We start from the raw sequence: 17,896 nt of genomic DNA, 5'->3' as shown, positions 1-17,896 counted from the left end.
ATGGCCAAACCGCTGCTCATGAGCTGCATGCAGCTTTTATAATTAAAGTGCGGCTTGCGGAGCCCTACTGCATTACCAGACTTGGGGGAGGGGAAGGGCAGCTCGGGACCTGTGTTTTGCAGGGGAAAGGTGGGGTTGGGGCTTCTGCCAGTGGGGAGGGTGTTCTTCGGGCTTCAGCCCTGCAAGGTGCATCTGTCGGGGATCAGGGCTTCAGCAGGAGTGGGCCCAAGTCCCGGCAGGCACATCCTGTGAGGCAGAAGCCCCGAGGTCCGGCAGGCACACCTCGGCTCTTGAACTTCTGAATATGGTTGTATGTGGCTCGGAGGGTCAGTAAGTTTGGCCACCAATGCTATGGTGTATTGCAGTGGTTTTCAAACTTTTTAGGTTGCACCTCTTTCCAAATAATGGAGTCTACCACGTACCACCTTCTGAGATAGTGTCATAATATACATATGATTAGATTGCTAGGTCTTACTAAATAAAATGCATTGTCCACCATTGCAGGATTTTTTCACATACTTCCTGACAAGAGCATGCATACCCCTAGGGACACAAGTACCCATTTGAAAACCAGTGTGTATTGCATTATGTTAGCAGATGACCGTGTCATCCAAGTGCATTGTGATAATGCATATGCACAATGGCAGAGTAGAAGGTGTGCACACACCCTTGACACTGGTATTTCCTGCCTTGTGGGCAACTTCCATTGTAATCACAGGGTTGCGTTCATTTTGAGATTGTCATTTAATTAAATAAACATCCTCATTTTGTCCCAGAGGACGTTTCACTTGGGCAGTATGCCATGCCGACCCAGCAGTGTCTGTCAGGAGCTCCCCAGTTGACTGCACACAGGAAGCAACTCTTTCATTTTGCCTTTTGAGATTTTACTGCTTTTCCCAAGTATTTTTCAAAGGTCCTTTCAGTCTAATCCACTTTGGAGATCAAAGCAAAGAGGGGAAAAGTGCAGTGTTAGAAATCAGTTCCAATAGGGTGTTAAACTATTCTCTATCTGCTGTAAATGGTCCAGTGTACAGGGACTGAGAGCTGCTCCCAAATCCTCCTCTGTTCTGGGTGTAGAGGACAAAAGAAGAAAGGCTTAACTCCAAGAGATTGGCCAGCCCAGTCCTAGGATCCTCTTTAAATCCCTCCAGCTGATGATATGATTTGGTCCAAGAGCAGCTCCTTGAGGTAGAGGTAAAGAAGACACTATTCGTGCATTTCAGAGTTATTGCTGAGTCACTTGGCAGGAATTTGTCTCTGTAGAGCCCTTTAATAATTCCAAAAATGAATAGACTTTCCACGTGACATAAAAGTAAAGAAACTCTTTACTTTACTTTACTTTAAGTGCCTTGCCTTAGCTGTTCTTAGCACATATCACACCGAGAAGCCTTTAGAGAAGCTGGAATACTTGAAGATGGGAAAGGGAAGAACAAAAAAGCCATTGCTAGAAGTAAACAGTTGTTTTCTGCAAAAAGCCAAAGGTGCTTACCAGAGCTGCCCTGTTCGACATGTACTGTATAAAACCTCTGGAGTTTGTTTTCCTTTGCAGCGCTGCTCTTTGGAAAATTGTTCCCATTTCATGCTATGGCTAGCTCAGCTGGTTAGAGCGTGGTGCTAGTAATGCTAAGGTCATGGGTTCGAGCCCCATTCTAGCCACTCAGTGTGCGGGATGGAGAGGTGGCTTCTGCCCTTCTAGGGGGGAGAGATCGCTCAGTGGTTTGAGCATTGGCCTGCTAAACCCAGGGTTGTGAGTTCAATCCTTAAGGGGGCAATTTAGGGATATGGGCAAAAATCTGTTGGATGATTTAATTGGGGATTGGTCCTGCTTTGAGCAGGGGGTTGCACTAGAACTAGATAGATCTCCTGAGGTCCCTTCCAACCCTGATATTCTATGCAATAATAGAATATCATTTAAATTCTATGAAATATGATACAAGAGAGACCTTCTAAAAATAATTTAAAATATAAAATCTAGCCCCCTGGAATCCCTGTGATAGAGGAAAGTGAGTGAGGGGGAAAGGGAGAAAAAGGACAAGTTGGAAGAGATAACTGAAGAAGGGGTCATTGACACAGTGAAGAGCTGGAGCCTGCAAAAGCCTGTGAGCATTGAGCAGTCCCATTGATTTTGCTGGGGCTGTTCGTGGACGGATACACTGAGTACATGTAGAACAATTGTCATGGTACAAATCCCCACTCTGAACCTTAGCGTCCAAAAGATGAGGTACCAGCATGAATTCCTCTAAGCTCAATTACCAGCTTAGAACCTGTAGCGCTGCCACCAACCAGGAATTACAGTGCCTGGTACACTCTGGTCCCCCCAAAACCTTGCCCGGGGACCCCCAAGACCCAGACCCTCTGGATCTCAACACAAGGAAAGTAAACCCTTTCCCTCACCATTGCCTCTCCCAGGCTTCCCCTCCCTGGGTTCCCCTGGAAGATCACTGTGTGATTCAAACTCCTTGAATCACAAAACAGAGAGGACGATTCACCTTCCTCCCTCCTTCTCTTCCCCCCTTCCAGACTCTTCCTGAGAGAAAGTAATCCTAACACAGAGAGAAATTAGCCTCTCTCTCCCTCTTCCCTCCTTTCTCCCCACCAGTTCCCTGATGAATCCAGACCCAGTCCCCTGGGGTCTCACCAGAATAGAAAAATAATCAGGTTCTTAAAAAAGAAACTTTTAATTAAAGAAGGAAAAAACAGTAAAAATGATCTTGTAAATTTAAGATGGAATAGGTACAGGGTCTTTCAGCTATAGACACTGGGAATAACCTCCCAGCCTAAGTATTCAAGTACAGATTAAAAATCTTTTCAGCAAATACCAATTTGAACTCCTCCCAGCCAAATACACATTTGAACTTCTTCCAACCAAATACACACTTGCAAATAAAGAAAACAAACATAAGCCTAACTCGCTTTATCTATCTAGTACTCACTATTCTGAACTTATAAGAACCTGTATTGGAGAGATTGGAGAGAAACCTGGTTGTACGTCTAATCCCTCTGAGCCCCCAGAGTGGACAACAACCAAAACCTAACAGCACAGCCCAAAAACTTCCCTCCCTCAAGATTTGAAAGTATCCTGTCCTCTGATTGGTCCTCTGGTCAGGTGACAGCCAGGCTCACTGTTCTTGTTAACCCTTTACAGTCAAAGAGATATAAAGTACTTCTGTGCTATTAACTTTTCTTATCTGTTTATGACAACAATATATTGCATAAATCTCTTGATACCACAGTGATCATCAGGTCAAGACAGAGATTAGAGTTTATGGCTGCAGTCTGCTTCCTTTCCAGAGCTTTGCCCCATATTTAATCGTACACTTTGTTTTGTTATTGTAGAGTTGCTCAGTAGCAACGTGCACAGCCAAGCACTTCACTTGTTAATGTCGGTTTGCTCAGCAGTGCTGTGTGCAGCCCAGCAGCTCATTTATTATTGTAGGGTTGCTTAGCAGTGTGCACAGCCAAGAGCTTGTGAGCGCTAGACTGTGCACATTGGTTTCCAATTTTAGGATAACTTATCCAAGAACAATTGAACCCAGTGAATTTGGCAGTGTATCTGAGTATTTTCTCACCACACCTGATAGAGTCTCTGTACTTTCTATTGAGAGGAAGCAGTTTTCTTGTTGATGTTTTTACTATCAAATCTTACTGCAAGACACAGGGAAAGTCATTTGTAAGTATTTATTATTTTTTAAAACTCAGACAGCTTTAAAAGAAACCCCAGGACTCCTCAATCATCCACAATGGCTTTGAAAACAGCATGTATAACAACAACAAAGGACTTCTTTTCCCTAGTAGCTGAAGATCTGTTTACTGTGGTACAAACCTGTTTCTCCTCTCTTTGTTTAATGGAAACTCACTTTGTCTGGATCCTGTCTGTCTCATCTGCATGTCTAAGTGCCCTTCGTTGTTGCTGTGACAGAACTGAGGAGAATCTCACAGCAGGTTCTCTTCCAAAAGAGGCCATATCTGCACATGCGCTACAGTGGCACAACTACATCAGTGCAGCTATGCCTCCGTAGCGCCACAGTGTAGACACTTCCTAGAGCAACAGAAGGGGTTTTTCTGTTCATATAGGTAATCCACCTCCTAGAGCAGCGGTAGCTAGGTCAATGGAAGAGTTCTTCTTCAGTACCACAGTCTGAAAGGGCAGAAACCCAGCAATGCGTCTACACTCAGAGGTCAGGAGTCCCGGGCAGAGTTCTAGTCCAGTGGTGAGTCTTGGGGGCTCCTGGTCATCTTCTATGCCAATAATCTTTCCCAGCAAACCCCTCCGGTACCCTCTTCTGCCGCTTTCTGCAACACTACACAGAGCGACAACCTCCCCCACTTAACTAGCTAACAACCTCTCTCCTTATTACGACTTCAAAGTCACAAGCTCCAGTACTCTCAGTCCCACACCTCTTGGCGCAGCAGTGATACTTGATGCAGCTCTGGTGTGTCCTTCTCGGGCAATTCCTCCCTGGCAAAGTGCTCCTCTTGGCTCCTGTCCTAGGGTGTCCCTGGTTGGCCACTCTGTCCCTCCTGGGCTTTGGACAGGTCCTCAGCTGCTTCACTCTGTGAGGGCCTGCTTTCTGCATCCCTTCTGTCTGAAGCCCCAGAGCCACCCACCCTGTCACTCTCCCTCTCTTCCTGCTCTCCCCCCTGCCCCCCCCCCCACAAAAAAAACCACATCCTCTGCCAGGAACAATCAGCTCCCCCTCAGGACAAAGATTTAAAGGGGCCATGCTCTCTAAACCCCAAGGGAGTTACATTAGTAACAGGTACTGTGTACATCCTCTGAAGCTAGATTGAATCAAGAAACTTCCTATCTCGTTTTTCTGGTATTGTAGTTTACCTCTTATCTCTTTGCTCTGAACACAGCATTTCAGGTATCAAAGAACGTGAAGGCACCCCCTAGGTTTGTACTAGGGTAGAACAATCACATCTCTTGTCCTCTTCCTTTGGGACATTCCAATTCAGGCCAGTGAGATTAACTCCCTTTCTATTGCTATGGTAAACCAGTCATCTGTCCTGATCTTGTCAGCTTTCCTATTTGCTCAAGCCAAAACTTACTTCAGTGAATGCAAGGGGTTATGGGATACTTAGCATAAGTGAGCAGGGTTATGTAAAAATCATAGTCCATTTAGGCTATATAACTGCTGTAATATTTGTGCTTAATGCATTCTAATATCTATATGGTGTGGATAACACATATTATTAATATGATATGTGTCTATGCTAGCTAGCATATATTAGTCAACAGGTATGTACGCCCTGTCACAATTTCCATCTCTGAGATTTGTGAGGCACAACTTGGTTATGTCTACACTACAGAGTTAAGTCTACTTCATGTAAGTCAGCATCGAGCCTCCAATTTAAGCAAGTTGATCTTGCATGTCTACACTACGTTCATTGTGTTGGAGGAATACATCCCCACTAGCAGGGCTTGCATCGATGGACAGAGCACTGTACTGCGGGTAGCTATCCCACAGTGCATGTAGCCAAGTGGAATTTTGGGTTGGGCTTGCGCTGCCTTATGAGACCAAACATTGGCGTGGATGGTCATAGGAACATGGTGTTAACCTCCCATGATGCACTTACCTCCCTCTCTCCCTCCCTCCCTGAAATCAACTGCAAACAAACCAAGCCTTTTTCACACCTTTTTGTGTAAGCGTGGGTTACCCATGCGGATGCCACAGCATGATAAGTATGGACCCTGCTCAGCTGTATGCTGTTGTTGTGAGCATTACAAACACCTTGCGCCTTATCCTGCAGTATTTGCACAGCTGATGCAGGAGCCACCCCATGGAACAGTGTGATGCCACACAAGCAGTCCTGCTGGAAAAACAGAGTGGAGCAATTCACAGTTGCTGGCAACAGTCATGCATCACCTTGACACAGTTGAGCGCCGTTTCTGGGCCTGGGAAACAAGTGCTGACTGGTAGAACTGCATTGTTATGCAGCTATGGGATGACGAGCAGTGGCTGCAGAACTTTTGAATGTGTAAGGCCACTTTCCAGAACTGTGTGAAGAGCTTTCCCCAGCCCTGACGTGCAGCAGTACTAAAATGAGAGCTTCTCTGAGAGTTGAGAAGCGAGTGGGGATTGCTCTGTGGAAGCTTGCAGCGCCAGACTGCTACCAGTCAATGGGGCATCAATTTGGAGTGAGTAAATCTACCATGGGATCTGTTATGATCCAAGTTTGCAAGGCCATCAACAGATTTCTGCTAAGAAGGTTAGGGACTCTAAGCAAGGTGCAGGACATAGTGGATGGTTTTACTATGATGAGGTTCCCTAACTGCAGTGGGGCAATAGATGGAATGCATATCCCTATCTTGGCACCAGACCACCTTGCCAAAGAGTACATAAACTGAAAGGCATATTTCTCAATGGTGTTTCAAGCGCTGGTGGATCATAGGGGCCATTTCACCAATATCAACATGGGATGGTTGGGGAAAGGTGCATGACGTGTGCATCATTAGAAACACAGGTTTATTCAGAAAGCTGCAAACAGGTACATTTTTTCCAGACTGCAAAACAACCATTGGTGATGTTGCAATGCCAGTTGTGATCCTGGGAGACCTAGCCTACTCCTTGCTCCCATGGCTCATGAAGCCGTACACAGGCCGCCTGGACAGCAGTAAGGACTGGTTCACCCATTGGCTGAGAAAGTGCAGAATGGTGGTGGAATGTGCTTTTGGACGTTTAAAAGGTTGCTGGTATTGTTTGCTTACTACGTTAGACCTCAGTAAAAGTAATATCCCTGTTGTTATTGCTGCCTTCTGTGTGCTCCATAATACCTGTGAAACAAAGGGAGAAAAGTTTCCGCTGAGGTTGGGGGTTGAGGCAGATCGCTTGGCAACCAATTTTGAGCAATAAGAACAGCACGTCAAGGAGCTCTCCATCTCCATGAGGCTTTGGAAACCAGTTTAAGCAATGAACCAGAGTAATGTGACACATCTGTGTTCCTTACAAAACTGTCCCGTCCATTGCATTTTCTCCCCTGTAAACTCCACCTCACCAACCACTGGGTGTTGAATGAAAAAATAGCCTTTTCTCCTCAATCTGTTAAATTTTATTATGCACACAAACACACAGAGACAGCAAAGAAAAGTAAGATAACCTGGGGCAAAAGCGCTGATAACACTGTGGTGCGAGAAACAAGGAAAGTTTTCTTACAGATGCATTACAGTAACTATCAAAGGTCCGGGATTGGGAGCATTCTGGTCCTTGTACCCTCCTCTGGTGTTAAGTGCAAGGGATACTGAATTCCCGCTCCCCCTCCTCATAGGACGTTTGGGGGAGGAGGATGTAGAACTAGGCGATTATGGAAGCAGATTCAGCATAGGCTGCAGAGGGACTCTAGCATCCAGCTGCCTTTCGTTAACCTCAACCAGAGGCCTCAACATGTCTGATTGCTCCTTCATAATCCACAGCATCTCTTCCTGCTGTTGTTCTCTGCATGCTCTCCTGTCCTCCCTGTCCATGTCCAGGTTCTCGCACAGTGCAATCCTCCATTCTCTGAGCTCCGTCTTGTCACTCTGGGGGCGTGCATTAACTCATTGAACATGTCCTCCCAAGTCTTCTTTATTGCACCTTCTAATCTGGGAACGTCTCTGTACCAGTGTGCGTCAACAGACTAGTTTTCAGTTGCAAGGAATGCAAGGCACCAAGGTAGCATTGACAGTGCATAGATTGTTTCTGGTGTAAGGTTAATTTTTTTTAATTGAAAAAATCACCTATCAATACACTTCACTGCAAACCACAATGTAATCACAACTGCTGGCTACTGCAAGAGTCAGTTTGCTGCTCCGCCCATGGTGAGTAAGGACAAAAGACGTGGGCAAGAGCTTTTGTGCTGCTGCTTTTGTGAAGACATCCTTGGATTCCCTTTCCCCTAGCAACCTGAGGAGAGGCACCGGTGTAGAGCCCCCAAATAGTTTGTTTTTTTTTAAAAGCAGCACCGGCTTAGGGGGGAAGGGAGACAAACAGGAAGCTGCCCTCCCCCTTTTTTTTTCAATGCTGCTTGCAATACGCGGTTATCTCTTCCAACCACAACCATGGCACATTTAGGAAAGCATCGTTGTGTGACCCAGATTTCACCAAACGGGGTGAATTACTTGTTGAATTGTTTGCAGTTTAAGGGTTAGCATTGAAAACTTCCCCCATTTCTCCCCTATGCGCTATCACTCTCCTGAGAGTAACAGAGCAAATGCTGCAAGTGTCTGGGTAGAGACCTGGTCCTTATGCTACAGTGCTGTGTGCCGCAATAACGCCAGTGGAGGTAATACTGGAGTAGCGTGGGAAAGTGCCCTACCATGGTGGACAAAATAAGGCAGCCCTTCCCAGAAGCCTTCTGCAAAGGATTGCGGAGTACCTTCATGAAAGCTTCCTAGAGATCTCCATGGAGGATTCCAGGGCCATCCCCATACCCATAAACAGTCTTTTTTCGAAGAGCCTCCTCTGTGTAGCCGGAGTGGCCACTGATACCTAGCATGAAAAATAATAGCGTGTAACCCCTACAGTTTGATTGGCAATGTGTATTCACCAGACGTGCCTTCCCTAGCATCACGCTCCACTACCAACTGGTCCTCTGACAGGATGGGCTCCAGAATTAAAAACAGTTCTTGGCTGTCAGGGAGCGGGAATCCTCCACTTGCCTGCCTCACATTCTCCTCATCCTCCTCCTCTTCCTTGTCAGCAATGTCCTCCTCGTTGTTGCTCGAGGTCGCCCAGAGCTCCTAGGAAGTATCCATAGAGCATTTTGGGGTAATGATGGGATCACCGCTGAGAATCGCATGCAGCTCCTCATAAAAGTGACATGTCTGTGGGGCAGAACCAGAGCAACTATTCACCTCCCTTCTGGTACGCTTGCCGAAGCTCCTTTATTTTCACACAGCATTGCTGCGTGTGTCCCTGGCGTAGCCCTTCTCCCCCATACCCCGCGCAATCTTGGTATAGATGTCAGCATTTCTTCTTCTGGATCGGAACTATGCCTGCACAGACTCTTCTCCCCACACAGCAATAAGATCCACCCTCTCTTGTGTACTCCATTCAGGAGCATGTTTGTGGCCTTGAGTCTCCATTATCAGCTGTGCTGGATGAATGGACTATAAGGTGGATAGAATGCTGGCTAGATCATTGGGCTCAGTGGATAGTGATCAATGGCTCAATGTCTAGTTGACAACCAGTATCAAGCAGAGTGTGCCAGGGATCGGTCTTGTTCAACATCTTCATTAATGATCTGGATGATGGGATGGATTGCACTCTCAGCAAGTTTGTGGATGACACTAAGATGGGGGGAGAGGTAGATATGCTGGAGGGTAGGAGTAGGGTCCAGAGGGACCTAGACAAATTGGAGGATTGGACCAAAATAAATGTGATGAGGTTCAACAAGGACAAGTGCAGAGTCCTGCACTTAAGACGGAAGAATCTCATGCACTGCTGTACGCTGGGGACTGACTGGCTGAGCGGCAGTTCTGCAGAAAAGGACATGGGGATTACAGTGGACGAGAAGCTGGATATGAGTCAATAGTGTGCCCTTGTTACCAAGAAGGCTAATGGCATATTGGGCTACATTAGTAGGAGCATTGCCAGCAGATTGAGGGAAGTGATTATTCCCCTCTATTCAGCACTAGTGAGGCCACATCTGTAGTATTGCATCCAGTTTTGGGGTCCCCACTACAGAAAGGATGTGGACAAATTGGAGAGAGTCCAACAGAGGGCAACGAAAATGATTAGGGGGCTGTGGCACATGACTTATGAAGAGAGGCTGAGGGAACTGGTCTTATTTAGTCTGCAGAAGAGAAGAGTGAGGGGGGATTTTATAGTAGCCTTCAACTACCTGGAGGGGGGTTCCAAAGAGGATGGAGCTCAGCTGTTCTCAGTGGTGGCAGATGACACAACAAGGAGTAATGGTCTCAAGTTGCAGTGCAGGAGGTCTAGGTTGGATATTAGGAAAAACTATTTCACTAGGAGGGTGGTGAAGCACTGGAATGGGTTACCTAGGGAGGTGGTGGAATCTCCATGCTTAGAAGTTTTTAAGTCCCGGCTTGAAAAAGCCCTGGCTAGGATGATTTAGTTGGTGTTGGTCCTGCTTTGAACAAGGAGTTGGACTAGATGACCTCCTGAGGTCTCTTCCAATCCTAATGTTTTATGATTCTAGATTAGGTATTCCTGAGTAACTCCATGTATGGACATTCTTATTCCGGAATAAGAGCACCTTGTTCCTGTTGCACTTAATCTGCTTTCAAAGTGGATTAAACTAAAGAGGAACAAGGAGCTCTTATTCCGGAATAAGAGTATTCACACATGGGGTTATTCCAGAATAGTGACTGTGTTTTGCATTTACACCCTACCTCAATTGGAATTAATTTTCAAGTGTAGACAAGCTCTAAAAAAGCAGCTAGGTTTTATTGCTCTAACCCTTGGCCTTCCTTGCACTTAGTTGCTGTTAATTGCTGTGCAATAGCCACTGTCTTGGAAACTGCTCTGTGTGGGTACCTGCGTGAAGCCTAGTTGACTTCAGAGTGGCCTATAGAGAATTTGGCAGGACTGGGAGTTTCATTTGAATGCTCCTTGGGCACATGTAAATTATCCTGTGCAATAAGAATAACAAAAAATGTGATTCTGTCAAACACCAAAGTAACCACGTGTGGCTGAGGTGATGTGCAATTCGTAAAATCCTCAGTGCTGCCTGTTTCTCATGGTTCTGTTTATTCTTTAGATTTTTGTAGTTTTCCTTTCATCTGTTTCACTAGAGATACAGGTTAAACGCACTGGATGGCAGTTGCCAGAATCTGGCTTCTTTTGTTTTTTGGAAATGGGGACCATATTTGCTTTCATCCAAGCATCACTACCTCTATGTCTTTCCAAATATCATTATCTATAATTCAGCAAATTGAACAGCTACTTCTCTGACAAGGAGATGTACGTCACCTAGATGTATTGGTTTGGAGGCGCACAAATTTCACTCACTTGCTTATTAATTCACTAGCATTTCATTGTTTTTTACCTGCTCTGTCTGACAGACCTTTGGCTTGCTTTTTTGCAGATAAACTGTGTGACTTTTCCCCACCCAGACACAATGCAAGAACAGCAGTTGCTGAAACCCACTGAATGGAGCTACTGTGATTATTTCTGGGTAAGTAGGCAGCCAGCCACATGCCACGCGCTGTAGCTTCTGAGTTTCAGGAAGAGCAGAGCAAATTGCTAGTTTGTGTTACAAAGCAAATCAGAATTCAGTGTGGCAAGGTGCTGAGAAAGACACACTGCAAGGAGCAGCACCAGCTCTGCTAGTCACTTCTGCGGGGCCTTTAATAAAGGGCATGGTGTGGTGGTAGAGGTGCTCTCCAAAACAAGGGAAAGGCTCAAGGGAGGGAACATCGCTCCTGCAGGGAGAACGGTGTGTTTGTTAGCCTCAGCCTCAACCACCAGAGCAGGCTGCGCTGAGGAGAGAGGGAGCAGCTAAGGTGCTGATGTAACTCCGACAGACTCCATTGTCCAACGTTCAATCCTGCTCACTGACCTCTGGAGCTTAGTACACGAGTCTCTACTGCATGAGCTAAAAGACACCTGGCACTTAGATAAGGCTGTAGAGCAGACTCATTAATCTCTCTGTAAGTGGTCTCGGTGCCACTAGATGGAACAGAACCCCATACCCACAAGGTATGTGGGTTACAGAGACAGTCTGAGAGGGCAGGAAAAGCTCCAGCTGGATGGGCAGGTAGGGAGGGCAGAGAAAAGTCCAAACTCCAGTGAGAGGAGTCTCAGTCAATCAGAAAATACATGCACGGCAGCAGCAGCAAGAAGCCTCAGAAAGGAGGGGGCAAGACACACACAGGAGGCACAGCAAAAACTTACCTTAATGGTAAAGAAACAGCAAGAAACCCCTAGAAGAATGCTTTTGTAGACTCACAGTAATTCTTGTGAAGGGAGATGGGTCAGTGTCTCCTGTAACCCTTCTAGTGAACTGAAACTCTGCTGTTATAGCAGCCTGGCCGAAGGGGATAAGCCAGTTTGAGCAGTTTCACATTGTATCAGGACTTACTAATAATTATGATGAGCACCAGGATAGGGACTGATGCCTTGTCGAACCAGTTGCAGGACTGAGGCCATCATCTCCCCGTTTGTACTATGGGAGATGAGGCAGATCACATTCTGCTGATGTCAAGCTCAACGCCAGAAAGGAAGAACGTGTGGAAAATACTTAAGACACTAACATCTGAAGCCCCCCCCCCCCCAAACATTACCTGGGAATCGCCTGGATGTAAATCTCAGTGCACTACAGGTCAGCTAACAGACATGCAGAGTACAAAGCCAGTGTCACTCCAGCTGAAGTCTTGGGGACAAGAAACAAGAATGGAAACATGTCTAGCTTGCAGTACCCTCCCTGTCGCTGTCTTTCCCCCATCCCCAACAATCTTGGGAATTGGTGCCGACCTGAGGAGCTGAATGCCAAAATGCAGGAGATGTACAGCTGGTGAGATAGCTTCTGTCAGAAAATGCTGGCTCAGCCAAATCAAAATGTTTTCAGGCTGCAAATCAATTTCATTTAAATTTTCAATTGAAAATTATCAAAATGTTTTATTTGACTTTATCATTTTACTTTTATGATTGAACACAATAGCTGAAATGATGAATGAAATGTTTCAGAATATTTCATTTATGAAAAACGTAGAGACTTCAGCTTTAGATCCCCACTTGAGGCAAAACAAAATTTCAAAGATCTCAGCATTCCCTGTGGGATGGAAGTTCCATTATTTGACATGCTCCGATAAAGATTATCCTTCTCCACCATTATTCAGAGCTTCAAAGTGACATTTGGCATAATAGATCCCGAGGTGATGTCCACAATGGAACAGCCATTGCCTGAGGATGGCCATGCTCAGAACCATGTATAGAACTACAGAAAGAGTTTGCCCAGCAGATTTAGTAACGGCTGACAGTGGTGTAGCTCAAATGGCATGGAGCCAGAGAAAAATACCCCCAGCATGATGAATGACACAGAGGCCTCTCCTGGTCAGTGAGAGAAGCTGTTACTGGTGTCCAAATGACAGACACTGAAAGCTCTAAATAAGTGAGACCAACGTCACAACAGTATCTGAACACCCCATAATTTTTAATGTATTGATTCTCACATACCCCTGTTAGGTAGGGCAGTGCTGTTATCCCCATTGTACAGATAGGGACTGAGGCCCAGAAACATTAAAGTCTGGTCTACACCTAACATTTAGGTCAACCTAGGTACATCCCTCAGGTGTGTGAAAAATTCACACTCTGAGAGACTAACTTAACTAAGCCCCAGTGTAGACATTGCTATGTCAACACAAGAATCCTTCCATCGACCTAGCTACTGCCTTTCAATGGTAGGGATTTACTACAGCAATGGAAAAACCCTTTCTGCTGCTGTAGCAAGCGTCTGCACTATGGTGTACACTGGCATAGCTGCAGCTCCATAGCTGTGCCACTGTAGCATCTGTAGTGTAGACATACCCTAAGGCTGGACTTTCCAAAGGGGTCTAAGGGAGGTAGGGCCAGATTTCTAAAGCTTTCTCCAAAGATGTTTACATCAATAGGAGTTAGGCACCCTGGTGCTTTTGACAATTCTACAAGGTGCCTCTTTGCATCTTTAGGCACCTGAACACCTTTAAGAATATGGCCCTAAGGGTCTTGCCTAAGGTCACGCATGGAGTCTGTGGCAGAGCAGATGGGAACTCACATCTCCATCACCCAAGGCTAGCATTCAGCCCATGTCCTCTCTTCATGCTGATGACTCGCAGAGCTACCTCTCTGCTCTGCACCTGCCCAGAAAGGAACTCCTATTTTCACCACCACCACCACAAGCCCTTCTATCTTCCCCATTTCTCTGTCATGATGGACAGCACCACCACCTTCCCTGTCATTCAGACTAGCAACCTTGACTCCATCTTTGCCTCAGCCCTCTCTGTTGATCTACATATCAGCCACGTCACTTGCCACTTCTTCCTGCACAGCTTCTCCAGGATCCGGCCTGTCATCACAGCCAAAACTCTCATCCAAGCCCCGATCATCTTGCTTTTTGATTACTGCAGTCTTTACTATATATGTGAGTACAGCATGCAGCGCAACGAGGCAAAATCATAGCAATTCTTAAAATATCCCCTATACCCCGGAGAGATGGGGGGTGGAACTAGACATTAATCGAAAGTGTAGGGAAGAGGGAAAGAGAAAAGGTGAAAATGAAACAGAGAGAGGGGGCTCCAAACTGCTCCAAAGTCAATGGAATTATCCTAAGGATGAACTGGGCCAAGTAACGAAACAAACAATGATTGAAGGACTGAATGAATGGCATTATTATTAGCCCATGAAATGAGGTGGTCTTTTACACACTGAAAAGGCTATCACACTGGGTACATTCTATCAGGCACTGATGGAGTAGATGCTGAGCAGAGAGGAGGAAGTCATTTAATGGCCTTCTGAGACGCATTTCGAAGTGTTTTTAATGGTCTGATCAACAGCTTAGATCCCAGGAGGAGCCTCCTGCGAAGAAAAGCAGCTGTTCCCACCCCTGGAATGCCATCTTTTGGCAGCATTGCTGTAGTTAGGATTCTAGAAGCCATGACATGTCTTGTGTTGTACACATACTAGCTGCTATTTCTCTTCCAGGCTGATAAGAAGGATCCGCAAGGGAACAACACAGTATCGGGGTTTGAAATTCTGCTCCAAAAGCAACTCAAGGGGAAACAAATGCAAAAAGAAATGGCAGAGTTTGTTCGAGAAAGGTAATTGGAAGCTTTCTGTTGAGTTTAATATTTCTTCTAATCACTTTATTTCTATGAGTCGAGCACATAGCCTGAACTCTGGAAGCTGTTCATATTTTATGAAACACATACAGATGTTTAATTTCATCACTATCCATCCAAACTCTCCAATTTTTGCCAAAAAATGTTCTCCTTCAGTGCATCTATTAGCTTTAGACTTCCCATGTCTCTTTGAGGTTTGTGAGTTACTTAACTTGGTGTAATGAGTATAATCAATGGGATGCACTAATACCAGGGTATGAAACATATAGGAATGGCAGAATAGGTTGTATTGGTGGGGGAGTGGCAATACATGTGAAAGAAAGCAGAGTCAAATAAAGTGAAAATCTTGAGTGAATCAAAGTGTACCATAGAATCTCTATGAATAGAAATTCCATGCTTGAAATATGAGACAATTTAGGTGCTAAAGGAGCACTCAAGGAAGATAAGGCCATTGCAAAGAGCTAAATGAATTCTTTGAATCGGTCTTCACTTCAGAGGATGTGGAGGAGATTCACACACCTGGGCCATGCTTTTTATATGACAAATCTGAGACACTGTCCCAGATTGAGGTGTCAATCAAGGGGATTTTGGAACAAATTGATAATTAAACAGTAATGAGTCATCAGTACCAGATGGTATTCACCCAAGAGGTGTGAAGGAACTCAAATGTGAAGTTGCAGAACTACTAACTGTGATATATAAACTGTTGCTTAAATCAGCCTCTGTACCATATGTCTGGAGGATAGCTAATGGTAATATCAATTTTTAAAAAGGGTTTCAGAGGTGATCCTGGCAATTATAGGTCAGTTAGCCTAACTTAAGTACCTGGCAAATTGGTTGAAACAGAACTATCAGACACACAGATAAACAGGATATGTTGGTGAAGAATAAACAAAGAGAAATCGTGTTTCACCAATCTATTCGAATTCTTTGAGGGGTTCAACAAGTACATGGACAATGGTGCTCCAGTTGATTAGTGTACTTGGACTTTTAGAAAACCTTTGACAAAGGTTCTTAAGCAAAGGCTCTTAAGCAAAGTAAGAAGTCATGAGGTAAGAGGGAAGGTCTTCTCATGGATCAGTAACTGGTTAAAAGATAGGAATCAACAGGTAGAAATAAATAGTCAGTTTTCACAATGGAGAGGGGTAAGTAGCAGGGTCCACTAGGGACCTGTAATGGGATGAATGCTTTTGAACATATTCATAAATGATCTGGAAAAGGGGGTGAACAACTATGTGGGAAAATGTACAGACGATACAAAATTACTCAAGAAATTTAAGTCCAAACTGAATGTGAAGAGATACAAAGGACTCTTATTAAACTGGGTGACTGGGCCACAAAGTGACAGATGAAATTAAATGCTGGTAAGTGCAAAGTAATGCACATTGGGAAAAAATATGTTATCACTCAAGAAAGAATTGGAGTCTTTGTGGATAGTTCTCTGAAAACATCCACTAATGTGCAACTGCAGTCAAAAAATCTAACAGAATGTTAGAAACCATTTGAAAAGTGATAGATAATAAAACAAAAGATTTCATAATGCTCCCATGCTCTGGGTGTCCCTAAACCTCTGACCGACAGAAGCTGGGACTGGACAACAGGGTTTGGGATCACTCAATAATTGCCCATTTCTGTTCATTTCTTCTGAAGCATCTGGCATTGGCCACTGTTAGAAGACAGGCTACTGGGCTAGATGGACCATTGGTCTGACCCAGTATGGCCGTTCTTATGTTCTTCTAATACCACTGTATAAATCCATAAATCCTCACACCTTGAATACGACATGTAGTTCTGGTTGACCTACCTCAAAAAAGATATATTAGACTTGGAAAAGGTATGGCGAAAGGCAACAAAATTATTAGGGGTATGGAAAAACTTCCATATGAGTAGAGATTGAAAAGACTGGGACTGTTCATTTTAGACTTGGGGGAGGGTATGTTAGAGGTCTATAAAATCATGAATGATATGGAGAATATGAATAGAGAAGTGTTATTTAGCCCTTCCCTAATACAAGAACCTTATTAAATTAATAAGCAGCAGGTTTGAAACAAGGTGCTTCTTTACACAATACACAGTCAACCTTTGGAACTCTCTGCCAGGGGATGTTGTTAAGGCCAAAAGTATAATTGCGTTCAGAAAATAATTATATAAGTTCATGGAGCATAGATCCATCAATGGCTATTAGCCAAGATGGTAAGGGATGCAATCTCATGCTCTGGGTGTCCCTAGACCTCCAACTGTGAGAAGATGGGATTGAATAACGGGATGGATCACTCAGAATTGCCTCAGACACATTGGGCACTGCCCATTGTCAGAACATAGGATACTGAGCTAGCTGAATCATTGGTTTGCCCCAGTATGGCCATTCTTATGGGTCAACAGTATATTTTATCAGTGAGTTCCACAGGTTGATTATAATGGAGATAAAAAGAAACACTCATGAGTAAGGCCCCACTGGAAAATCTGATGATTTACTTTGCCATGTGGTGGTTTCGTTCAACTGCTGTCTGTTTTCTGCAGGATAAAGATTGAGGAAGAATATGCCAAGAACTTGTCCAAACTGTCTCAGAACTCACTGGCTGCTCAAGAAGAAGGGTAATGGGTCTTTTCACAAAATGCATTTCCCCTAACTTAGGCACATGTTCTTTTCTTGAGGCCCTCCATAGAGCAATGGATGATTCAGCCTATTATCCTGGTTCTGTTAGTGGGGGGTTAGAACCTTCTGGAGCAGTTGTCCATTGATTGACAGGGCCTGTATGTTTTTAAGAGCAATTGTGCAAAATGTTAAAAATTTTAATAATTTGTTTAATATTATAGTTCTAAACGACAGCAATTCTTGGGGTTCAGCACATGGCAGCACTGCATTGCTGGAATCACAGAAGGATCAGTGCATTAAATGAAGTTTCTGATTTGCTGTCCCTCAGGGGACTCAGTAGCATCACAAGAGAGGGAGATGCAGCAGCATCTTCTAATCCTGAGTTCTTTCCTCCAGTGGAGCAAAAGGAGAGACCCTCTCTCCTTTGCACTGTCTGCCCTGGGGAGGAGGTAGGAGTGATATGCCAGAGAACGCGGGGGGGGGCTCATGTGCACTGCTTTAGTTTCCCTGCACTAGCACATTTCTGTGCCATTGACAGA

The 17,896-nt window shown here is 44.8% G+C and overlaps 1 protein-coding gene across 9 annotated transcripts in view; it reads left to right on the top strand.

The window, feature by feature from the left end:
- GAS7 (growth arrest specific 7) overlaps positions 1 to 17,896 on the top strand; it is a 255,175-nt gene that overhangs the window by 185,377 nt on the left and 51,902 nt on the right. For all 9 annotated transcript variants that reach the window (XM_050919753.1, XM_050919752.1, XM_050919751.1 and 6 more), the window contains 3 exons: positions 11,032 to 11,121; positions 14,625 to 14,740; positions 17,282 to 17,356. In XM_050919753.1, the coding sequence (XP_050775710.1) occupies positions 11,032 to 11,121; positions 14,625 to 14,740; positions 17,282 to 17,356 (281 nt within the window). The remainder of the gene's footprint in view (positions 1 to 11,031; positions 11,122 to 14,624; positions 14,741 to 17,281; positions 17,357 to 17,896) is intronic.

The sequence above is a fragment of the Gopherus flavomarginatus genome, chromosome 12 (genome assembly GCF_025201925.1).
Source record: "Gopherus flavomarginatus isolate rGopFla2 chromosome 12, rGopFla2.mat.asm, whole genome shotgun sequence".
In the NCBI taxonomy this organism is placed as follows: Eukaryota; Metazoa; Chordata; order Testudines; family Testudinidae; genus Gopherus; species Gopherus flavomarginatus.
Note: the sequence above shows the minus strand (reverse complement) of the source record. Positions and strands in the feature narration are given on the sequence as shown.